The sequence below is a fragment of the Carcharodon carcharias genome, chromosome 11, assembly GCF_017639515.1.
Source record: "Carcharodon carcharias isolate sCarCar2 chromosome 11, sCarCar2.pri, whole genome shotgun sequence".
Taxonomy (NCBI): domain Eukaryota; kingdom Metazoa; phylum Chordata; class Chondrichthyes; order Lamniformes; family Lamnidae; genus Carcharodon; species Carcharodon carcharias.
In genome coordinates, this window is record NC_054477.1 from 51874368 (window position 1) to 51886466 (window position 12099).

The following is a 12099-nucleotide window of genomic DNA, read 5'->3' on the forward strand; positions in this document are numbered from 1 at the left end:
ATTCAAACTACTCTCCTGGATTATGTATCAAATTTCAAGGAAAGATTGAGCAGAGCATGTGAGCTGGCTAGAGGACATTTAAAGATATCACAGTAAGTGATGAAAGTAAAAGCAGGTAAGGCTAAAATTCACAGCTTTGTTTCTAGAGAGAAAGCATTAGTTTGTTACCAGTACTAAGGGATTCCTCAAATGCAAGATTTAGTGGGCCTTACAGGATTGATAAGAAATTGAGTGAAGTAATTTATTTAATAAATACTCCAGATAGAAGAAAGAAGCAGAGGGTATGTCATGTAAATATGCTTAATAAGTACTTTGACAGGGAAGAGGAACAAAAAGAGGTGTTATTGATGGTAGATGATGAGAAAGGGGTAGAAGTGCAGAACTCTGAAATTGATTTTCCTCTAATCAAATTGGATAATGAGGGGGTGCGTGAAAATTTAAATGCAATATTGAGTTACCTTCCAAGCAAGTGTCAAAGTGATTTGGAAAAGCTATTGCAGTCATAGAAACCTATTTGTGGAAATAAGTTGGGAAAGACACATTTAGCTTTACATGATGTATGTATAGAAATATCATCTTCAATACAGCAACAACCTTATAGATTAAATCCGGCAAAGTTATCACAAGTTCAAAAAGAAACTGATTTCATGCTTCAAAATGATAAAATTGAGTCTAGTTGAAGTAACTGGAGTTCGCCTGTTGTACTGGTATCTAACCGGATAGAACACACAGACTGTGTGTAGACTATTGAAAGGTGAATGCAGTGACAAAAGTCGAAATTTATCACAAAGATTGACTTGCTAAAAGAATATTGACCGGTACTGTTGTCGGAGAGAGCAAAGGAGATATCAGCTTTTGTAACACCGAGTGGACTATATCAGTTTAAAGTCATGCCATTTGGTATGAAGAACGTACCTGCGACATTTCAAAGACTGACAAACAAAGTAATTGTGGGTCTAAGCAATTGTGCAGTTTATATTGATGATCTAATTGTTTTCAGTTAGTCGTGAGAGGAGCATTTACAGCATCTGGAAGAATTATTTACTTAACTGTAAGAAGCTAATTTGGTGATGAACTTGGTTAAAAGTGAATTTTCAAAAGCGCAAGTTACATATCTAGGCCATACCATTGGACATAGTAAGGTGGTTCTGAGAGATGTGAAAGTCAAGGCTATTGTGGATTTCCCAGTGCCTACAACAAAACGAGAAGTTTTGAGATTTCTGGGCATGAGTGGGTTTTATCGGAAATTTGTACCAAATTTTAGCCAAGTGGTTGCTTCACTGACTGAACTATTAAGAAAGAACAAGAAGTTTCAGTGGACACTGGAGTGTCAAAAGTCATTCAATAGTTTGAAATCTGTATCATCTACGACACCAGTGTTGGCAGCACCCAATTATGCCAAGCAATTCAAGTTGGCCATTGATGCAAGCGTTATAGGCATTGGGCTGTACTGTTACAAGAAGATGACACTGGAATTGAAACACCGATTTTCATGGAAGTTGAATGTACAGCAAAGAAGATATTCAACAATCGAAAAAGAGACTGAGTTTGGTGTTTGCATTGCAACATTTTGAAATTTATATTGCAAACAATTCACCAGAAACAATTATTTATACAGACCATAATCCTTTGAGGTTTTTGGACAAAGTTTGAGACAAAGGGCAAGGTTTTTCACCTGGAGTCTATTATTACAACCATTTAATCTATGTATTATACATATTGCCGAAAGAGAAAAGCTGTTTGCAGATGCATTATCAAGTGTTCGAAGCTTAAAGGAAATTGGGGCATTTTAAAAAAAAAACCTCGACACTGAACTAGTGATTTCTGTTGATACCAAGGATTTGTATAGTGTAATAAACATAGGAGAGATGGATTATTAAAATGAAGCTGTCTTTTCAAATTATGATGGTTCATTTTTTGATAAGGAGAGGGATGTCATGAAGCTATTAATGTATATAATATTTTGGAAATTTAATAGAAGCTTAGTCTGTGGGTATGTCTTAATTGGATTAAAGCCAGCTAGTCTGGGTGCTTTGATGTGCACTAGCTTTGAAATGTAAGGGAGATAGCATGCATTTACATTTTTTTGAATAGAGCATTCAAGAAGTGGGGTGAAAACATGCCGACTATTTAGCAGATACCAAGCCATACGTTTATATTATTAATAAAATTGATACTATTAAAGGGGTTTCATTGTTAAAAGGTGAAGTTGAAAGAGGTTGGTGAGACAATGATAATTTGAATTCAATCAGTGGTGGTAGGTATAACTTCAGCAGTTTTCGGGTGTGCAGAGGAGAGGCAATGTAAGATCAAAAGGCAGCTCCAAGCCTTCAATTGGCTCCACAGTGAAAAGAACCTCATTTTGAATTCGTAAGGTGACCATGCTTTGCCTAGTGTTTGGCTAAGTTTATGGGCTGCTGTTGCCTTAATGGAGATTAGTTTGTGAATTTGTTAAAAGTTATGATAGTAACTTGTAGCCATTTGTATATATTTAACCTGTGTAAATTGATAAAATGTTTCAACTAATTTAATGTAAAGCCTCGAGAAGTGGTGGTCTGATTCCTGAGTTTAGAGTCGCGTCTCAAACATAACACTTAAAATTATAGGTAATGACAGTTGTTTGAAGTTTCCCTCTGGGAATTTTAAATAACTCCGCTTTACCTCCTGCACCGGTCATAAAACAGACCACCAGGCTTCTTTCAATAAACCAAGAATGATTATTTTATTATAAAACAAAACTTTTTTTAAAACAAGTTGCAAGAACTGGTTGGCACGCAATTGTACTGTGGAAGGAGAGCTATCTATCCCTTTTTAAAAAAAATTCCCAGCGCACACAGGCGTACAGACACAAACAAAGGACAAGTAGGGTCTCTGCTGAGATGGGCTTGGGAGGATGGACTTCATAAAATAAAGGATAAAGTTTGCAGGGTTTCGACGCTGTCATTCTGGAGCTCCCTTGTCTGGAGGTCCTCACCAAAGGAGTTCGGCATTGAGGAACATATTCCTGGATCATTCTTTTCCAAGCCCAATGATAAACTTATGACCCTTTTTAAAAAAAAAAAATCCAGGTCAGCTTCCAAGTGACCAGCTAACGCAGTTTCCTTCTGTATTTTAAAAGAAGATATGGTTTTTAACATGAGTGATTCCCTGACCTTTTTCTGAAACTGTACTGACTGCCTGGCAGCAGATCCTGGTCAAGATATTGTACTAGTAGTTCAGAAGGATTCTGATGAAGATTTTGCAGGCAATGGACAGGGGTGAGATTTCTCGATGATTGTCACAAAATTGGCGAGTTCTTTCCTGCTGGTACATGTTTTATCAAATTTATTCGTTTGTGGAATATGGCCGTCATTGGCTAGGCCAGCATTTATTACCCTTTGTTAATAGCCCTTGAGAAAGTCATGGTGAGGCACCGCCTTGAACTGCTGCAGTCCATGTGGCGTAGGTACCCCCGCAGTGCTGTTAGGAAGGGAGTTCCAGGATTTTGACCCAGCGACAGTGTAGAAACAGCAAAATGGTTCCAAGTCAGGATGGTGTGTGGCTCGGAGATGAACTTGCAGACAGTGCTGTTCCCATACATCTACTGCCCTTGTCCTATTAGGAGGTAGTGGTTGTGGGTTTGGAAGGTGCTGTTGAAGGAGTCTTGCTGCAGTGGATCTTGTATATGGTACTGCTGCCACTGTGCATCGATGATGCAGGGAATGAATGTTGAAGGTGGTGAGTGGGGTGCCAGTCAAGCGGGCTGCTTTGTCCTGGATGGTGTCAAGCTTCTTGAGTGTTGTTGGAGCTGCACTCACCTAGGCAAGTGGGAGAGTATTCGATCACGCTCGTAATTTGTGCCTTGTAAATGGTGGACAGGCTTTAGGGAGTTGGGCAGTGAGTTAATCGCCACAGAATTCCCAGCCTCTTACATGGACAGTGGAGGCATCTTTGTATTCTTGTGGGATAGTTCCTTGCTCCCACATAGACTAAAAAATTAATTGATCTTCTTGACTAGGCATTGACCTCCAGCCTTGTAGACCTCAGCTGGGATAGCATCAGCTTCTGCAACTTTGCTGCTAGACAGGAGTTCGGTTGCATTTGTTGTTTCTAAAATTGTGGGTTGGTCATCAAGATAGTAGTTGATGGCAGTCTGTGGTAACCTGTTGATTGCTTCTTTATTGATTGATGAATGCCAATTGAGGGTGTGGTTCAGGTGCTCTGCCCATTTTTCTAAAAACTGGGCTTCTTCTGTGTTGACCCATCATAACTGAAGAATGGTGATGAACCAGTTGACTAGGGCCCATGGACAGATTTCAGAGGATTGCAGAATGTCATCCAGTCTTTTTGGTCTGCATATGACTGAAGTTTGTCAGTTTTCTGATTCAGCACAATGTTTTTCACTCCCTGAGCTTGAATTGCCCTGCAGATATTTCAGTTCGCATTATGCTTTGATAGTGATGACTTGTCATTGATGTACACCCTGTGGAAGCAATGTTTCTCCTCCAATAGTTTCTAGATTACCTGATTGATTGTTTTCATCAAACCAATCTTGATGTTCACAAGAGGTAGGACCAAGGACTTATAGAGCAGTGGAGTACACTATATCCCTGAAGCTCGCTCAGTCACTCTCAATGCAATGAGTGTCATTTTTCGCTATACACAGGCAACTCTCAAGTTTCTCAGAGAGATGCTGTCATTACTGCCTGTTTGAGCCCTGAGACTTTGAGATGCTACTGGATCTTCATACTCTGGGGGTGTCTAGGGGTATAGATCTTGATGTTTAGCTTTGAATTGACAAGACGGTGGTCATTCCAGCAGTAAGCACCGCATATGGCTTTTGTTATGTGCACGTGCTGCCTGTCCCTCTGCCTGCTGATGACATAGCCAATTAGATGCCAATGCATAGAATGGGGGTGCATTTCGGACATCTTGCTGCAATTAGGGAGGTGAAAAATTGTGTTGGTGAATAAGAGCTCACGCTCAGCACACATCTTCAGCAAGAGGAGACCATTGCTGTTAAAATTGGCAACTTCATTTTTTTCCAATACCCCCTTCCCATGCCTATTGACCTACAGCAATACTTGAGTTGAAGTCAGCAAGAATGATTGGCTTGCCTGACTTTGGACAGTAACAATGAAAAAGTGGAGGTCATCATAGGATTTATCCTTGATTTCGTCAGGGTTAACCGGGTCTTACACACTAATGAAAGTTGCTTGCCTGCTGCCATGCAGGGGGAGTTTAAGGACCATCAGACAATTATTAACACCCTAGGGAATGCAAGTCAACTTACTGTTGAGATGGTTCCTGATAGCAAAGCTTGTGCCAGCTTCGCTCCAACACAAGGTATAACCTGCACCAATTTCTTTGAGCTGACTCTCGTCAGGTAGCCTAATCTTGTTGAGGACGGTGATCCGGACATTGTACTTCGCCATCTCTCTACTGACAAGAACAGTTCTTCTCTCAGATATGCTTGCTGTGCTGTTGTCCATCAGGTTGTGCACATTCCATGCACCATTTCTAACCCTTTCCTCAAACTAGGGAGGTGAGCAGTGTGGTCCTGCAAAGGGTTGCTCAGTCGCTCAGAGGGCTGCTGAGTTCCACTTCTGATTCATTGCAGTGAAAAACGCCCCTATAGCCTGATCTGCCTGTGTGCAGGTACGCGGCTGCAGCTCCCACTGAATCCACACCTGCTACGATGCTCATACATTGCTGCAGGACTTGTGACAGATAGATGATAGATAATGAACATGACTTGCATGTGAATTGGATTCTCGCATGGAAGAGTTGTGCATAGTCAGCCTCTCTCTTCCTGACCTATCTTTGTCCAGTGACAAGATGGGTCTCAATGATTGGAGATAGATTTAGATGCAGTTGGTGACCTGTGTCTTGTCAAGCTCTATGCATTCTACATCAGTGCTGACCCGCCTTCAAGACCTTGGACCTTAGATTGGTCTCATCTGCCCAGTTCGCCGGAATCAGTCTTCACATGCCAAGGGTGTGTGGAGTAAATATTGTTCTGTAAAAAAAAAAAATTGTCAGTGGTGTTATACCAAAAGGCATGATTTTAAAACAAAGTTACTGTGATTGTCTTTAACATTCTTATGTTTGTTTTTACGATTTCCAGTTGAATGCTCATGCCTTTGGATTGGATGTCATTTTTAACCACCTGATATTTAAACCCTTCATGTTTCAAGTTAAAATATTCAGAAAAATGTAAAGGATAGAAATAAAATATTAATGTAAGGTCTAACTGTAATATTTTGCACATACTTTATTATACAAGAAAAGCTGTACTCATAGTAACGCACAATGTATTATATGTTTATCTCCTGTGGCATTTCTCACTTGCAAAGTTATGTTTCTGTTCCTTTAATTATTTCTCCTATTTTTTGCTTATTCTTTAGTTTTCCTTTCCTCTAGTGTGACTACCGCGCACATTTTTCTAATTATGGTGTCTCTGTTTCTCTTTGCATTGTTTCTTTTAACCTTTTGTACATCCCTCTATCCCCTGTCTCCAAAGTATGCATGACTGTCACACTCTTTTACTCAAATTTAATATCTGCTTTATAGCTTTTTTGAGACTAAGGTATTCTAGAGGATTGCAGAGCATGTAGACAAATAGAGAGAGAATGGACAGTGAGGAGCTGCAATATGGGCAGTTAAGAGAGAAAGTGGGACTGAGGTCACGACCAGGATATGGCTGGGGATGGCACAATTTAGTTTGAGAAAAATGCTGAACTGCTGGGATGAAGTAATCGGTTGTAATTTTTAAAACCCACTTTTACTTGCAGTTCATTCAAACCAAATGGTTATTTAACAGTTCAACCAGTGACTAATTTTTGTCCTGTAGCTGTGTAATATGTCTTGTGCAATTCCTTTGATAGAACATGCATTGGATGTGAAACTTGGTCATATGAATATTACAGAATAACATCTAATGGCACTGGTAGCAGTAATATATTCATTGGTTGGCTACAATTTTCATTTACTGTGGCTTCATTTAGGATATCATTTTCATTAACAAGTTTCTTCCTTTCCTTTTTATCCAGCAAATGTTGGCTTCACAAGTGCTGTACTTTTCCCAAATGGGTACCATTCATGTGTGAGCCACAGCAGGTTATTTGACCACAGGAGGCCTGATCCTCTCAATATTGAACAGTTACATGAGCATTTCCAACAGGGGTCCAAACATAGTGATTTGGATTTTCCACTCCTAACCCCGGGCAATGAAATCAGTTGTAGTGCCAGCTGAGATGAATCGTTAATTGGCTGAATAAATTTGTTGTACCATTGCAAGAGTCCTGCATTTAATCCAGTTTTTATTATGGTCTTAATTTGATTCAACATAAAAGAAGGACACATTTTCTCCATGCATTTCACATTGAATAGATACTGTCTCTCTTACTTCAATGGTTCATTCTTTAACCATTGACAACAGGAGTATTGAATTTTTGAAGTTAGAGAACCAATGTTGAAAGGAACTATAGGGAGTTTACATTACATGGTGTTACCAGAAGCTCAGAAATTAAGTGCTTTGACGGTGTATGTATGTTCTTAAGGTTGAGATAGTTTCTAGATTGATAAGAGGGTCAGAGGTTATAGAGGGTAGACAAGAAAGTGGCATTGAAGCCACAATCAGATCAGCCATGATCTTATCAAATGGTGGAGCAGGCTTGAGGGGCCAAATGGCCTTCTCCTGCTCGTACATTCATATGTGTAAAAAAGAGATTACATTCTAACACTCGGTGGGACTTCTCACTTTGGAATGAACACAAGAATGTAAGTCAGCACTTAGTGGAAGATGCAGTTGACAATGACTTTTGGCAATGCTACATGAGATAAAAGCAAAATACTGCAGATGCGGTAAATCTGAAACAAAAACAGGAAATGCTGGAAAAACTCAGCAGGTCTAACAGCATCTGTGGCGAGAAAAAATAACAGGTAACATTTTGAGCCCTTATGACTCTTCAGAGAAATAAAAATGTAATGAAATTTATACTGTTTAAGGAGGGATGGTGCAGGTGAAGCTGAGTAGAAGGCCAGTGATAGGTGGAGGCAAAGGAGAGTTTGTCAGAGATGTCATGGACAAAATGACAAAGGGGTGTTAATGATAATCAAGTGGTACTGGCTAAATGAGTTGCTGATGGTGGTATTAAGGTCAGAAAGCAGGATGTGTTAAGAGCGGGACAAGGGTAAACACTCTGGAAAGAACAAAATGAACAAGTGACAGATGACCCTTGTTGGGGTGGAGTGGGGGCAGGGGACAGTGGTGGGAAAAAATGCAGAATAGGATGAAAGGTGGGGATAACAATGAATAAAAATGAAAATAAATAAAAATAAGTGGGTAAAAAAATTAAAAAAAATGAAAATTTAAAAGTGAAAACGAATATTGAAAAGGGAATGAAAAGTGGGTGAGGATGGAGGAGAGAGTTTATGGTCTGAAGTTGTTGAACTCAATGTTAAGTTTGGAAGGCCATAAAGTGCCTAATTGAAAGATGAGGTGCTGTTCCTCTAGTTTGCTTTGGGTTCTACATGAGGTAGGGTATTTGACAGTTGTTGTAACCATTAGCCTGTGTCCAATTTTTGATTCCTATCGTCATTGTGGTTTTAATGTGGTAAAGAGAGGAGGAACCAACACAGCAAATGAAGGAAACAGTGAGATAGATTTCTAAAATAATCTCAGTTGCTGATGTTTTTCCATTGAAGTATCAAGTAGGAAATAATTTTCTTAAGCTGAACATGCAAAATATTTTCAATAAATAGCAAGAGGCTTCCTAATTTGATTTATTCCATTGTCTCTATTTTATAAATGTGGTATTTTTATAGAGACTTTGGATGTCAGTACCCATTATGCGCAATAGATCAATAGATGGAATGGTCAAGTACATTACATGAAAATGAGTGGATGTGCCAACATTGGAATTCTCTCCCTGAGAAGGTGGTGGAGGCGGGGTCATTGAATATTTTTGAGGCACAGGTAGATAGATTCTTGTTGGGCAAGGGAATCAAAGGTTATTGGGGTTAGATGGGAATGTGGAAATTGAAACACAAGAAGATCAGCCATGATCTTATTGAATGGCAGAGCAGATTTGAGGGGCCGAATTCCTTATGTTCCTATTTCTTATGTTCTCATGTTCTTAATTGGAATGGTTAAAAGGAATATGCACCCAGATATTGATTTACACTTTTAATGAAAATGATATGCTTCATTGGATTGGTTTAGTCCTTATCTTTTTTGCCAGTTAGCACAACATGACATTTGTCAGTTTAGAAAACTTGTAGTCTTTAGAAGAGCAACAGTCAGAGTTGTATGAAGTGATTTAGCCTGTCAAAATGAATGCAAATTTGAGTTTATATTGACAGACTAACTCTGATACGAGTAGATTTAGGATAATCGTTGCCAGTTTTATGCTCTGTTTAATACCTTTGTACAAAACCCAGAGTTGTCTTCACTTTGTAGTTGGCAAATCAAAAACACATCAAAGTGCTTAGCTCATGCCACATCATTTAGTCATGGCCTATAATGGTCTGTTATTGGAGCTGTGATAATGATAATGTTTAGAAGCTTGCCGAAAATATAGATGTCAATCAATTTGTTAATGTTTAAGTTAATATGGATGGAAACTAAAATGTTTTGTACATCACAGGGGCGCACCTGTTAAAGTAAATTATCAAACCTAAAATCTTAACAATAAATTTTATAATTCAGATGGATAACTGATTCTTTATTGAATTTTTATTATTTAGATTAAATCCTGAATTTAAAAAAATCATAGTTTTATTGTCAAATTTTGCAGTTGTTCACTGCTGAAGGGATCAAATATCAGGAAGCACATTAAACATTAGGAAGGTAGGTGAGTAAGTGGGAAAGTTGAGCAGAATTTTTTTGCCTAGAATAAACCACTTGTAGAATAAGCTACCAGGGATTGCTATTGAGGCAAATATTATCATACATCAGAAGACAATCAGTGGGGTTATGGAAGAATAAAGGGATTGCAAAAAATGGTGAGAAGTGTAGCGGGATTGAGATCTATCCTAAAGAGAGACGTTTATTCTGCCAAATGTTTTGTTTCCTGTTCCTAAACAAAAACAGAATTACCTGGAAAAACTCAGCAAGTCTAGCAGCATCGGCAGAGAAGAAAAGAGTTGACGTTTCGAGTCCTCATGACCCTTCAGCAGAACGGTGTTTTCATGTTATGTTGCTACCCCTGTACAACTCTACTAATGTGCATGGACTGTTAGCCATGATTAGTTTGCATATTCAGTGGAATAGTTCCTCTGAAAAAGAGAAGCCTCACAATTTTGGCCATTAAACCTAGCGTGTAAGTTAGAGGATTCATATTTCAGCTTTGAACATGAGGTTTTATTCGGTTATCCTTTACTTGCCAGAAGGCATAATACTCATTGTCAGCTCTAGGGAATTGGTGTGAAAGGCTTTTATTGAATTGTGTGCAAGATGTTTTGACAGTATAGCAAACTGACAACATACTCATTTAAGCTGTCATGTGTGGTTTAAAAGTCAGAGAGAGAGACTTCTATAATCTAAAGAAACTGGAAAATTGAGATTGGCATTTTCAAAGTGAAACAGATCAGCTGGCAGAAAAAGTAGCATTGTCCCTAATATTGAGTGCACCTGTTACATTTGTCGTTTTTATGTTGAAATGTGGATTGGCCTAGGCTCTTCAACCAGCACTTGCATTCCTTTTATTCGTCTTCTTTAATCTGTTCATGAAGACATTTTTGTCAGTACCAAACTCTAATTCATGCTCAATTCAGATTTTGTAAAAATAACATTTCATTAGCACAACTGCAATCTATAATGAGAACTCCATGCACTCCCAGTACGAAAAATCTCTGTACAAATCCTAGAGTTGTCTCCACCTGTGTTTTTGATTTGCCAGCTATAATCAAAGTGCTTAGCCCATGCCATGTTTTTAAGTCATGGTCTGTAATGTGTGATGACTCAAGTACTTGATTAGGCAAGCTATGTGTATTCTGTGCATGTGGTCACATTAGTTTACCTTTGCCATTTCAAAAATATTTATAAAAGCACTAGTAATCAATGATGCATGCCATGTTGACAGTAAAATTCATCTCACCTAGAGAAACAAAGTTTTATATATAAAACAAAAACAAAATTACCTGGAAAAACTCAGCAGGTCTGGCAGCATCGGTGGAGAAGAAAAGAGTTGACGTTTCGAGTCCTCGTGACCCTCCAGCAGAAAGTTTTATATATGTTTATTATGAAAGCAGAAATATTTGAGTTGCATAGTAATTCAGGATGACTGTAAGTAAAATACAGCTAATTCTTGTTCAGAGAGCCTTTAAAGGACTGACTGAAGAAAGGTGAGATGGAGGCCAGAGTTTAAAATGCAAAATACTTTCACATAAAGACAACTGATGAGTTCTAAAATGCTGGTGGATGGAGTAAGCTGCTCTATAAAATCTCAAAAGTATGTGATTGATTTTACGCACTAATTATCATGTTATGTATGTATTTGCTTGCCTTTTGGCAGAATTCCTAAACGTTTTAGGCAATAATCTGAGGGCCAGTTCATTTGTCTGCAGCATTAAAATATTGGGCATTCTTGCAGTGCCTGTGCTAATGTCACAATAAGCCATTTTGAAAAGTCATGACCTTGAATTATATCAACCAAAGTAGTAATGTATGATGTATTTATTGGGAGCAAATTTTGTGTCAATATATTGCAAGGGACCTATTGTTCTTAAAGCATTTAAATTCTATTTGTTTTATTTTGTAACAGAAAAGACATAAAGCTGATAATAATGTCAACAAGAAGAAAATCAAAGGTGAGTGCCTGAGGAATGAGGCTCAGACAATGTCAGGGATACTGCCTCATATATTACTGAGAGTAATAGTAACATGTGACAAACCCTAAAGATGTCCAAGGAGCATTACAAATCACCAGTGCCAAATTCAAGCCAATTGCTATCATATTCGAGATGAGCATATATTCAGCAGGGATTTCTTATCTGTAATTCCTGTATTCTTGCTGTGAACCATCCAGTGTGGTAATGAACTGTGAAAACTTCTGTGATCGATTCAATAGTACTTAGTTTTGAAAAATGAAGATTACAGATATTTATCCAGGTGGT

General features: G+C 38.4%; 1 protein-coding gene across 2 annotated transcripts in view; it reads left to right on the plus strand.

Annotated features, from left to right (window-relative positions):
- Nucleotides 1-12099, plus strand: part of atp8a2 (ATPase phospholipid transporting 8A2) — a 631244-nt gene that overhangs the window by 137141 nt on the left and 482004 nt on the right. For both annotated transcript variants that reach the window (XM_041199633.1, XM_041199634.1), the window contains one exon: nucleotides 11748-11793. In XM_041199633.1, the coding sequence (XP_041055567.1) occupies nucleotides 11748-11793 (46 nt within the window). The remainder of the gene's footprint in view (nucleotides 1-11747; nucleotides 11794-12099) is intronic.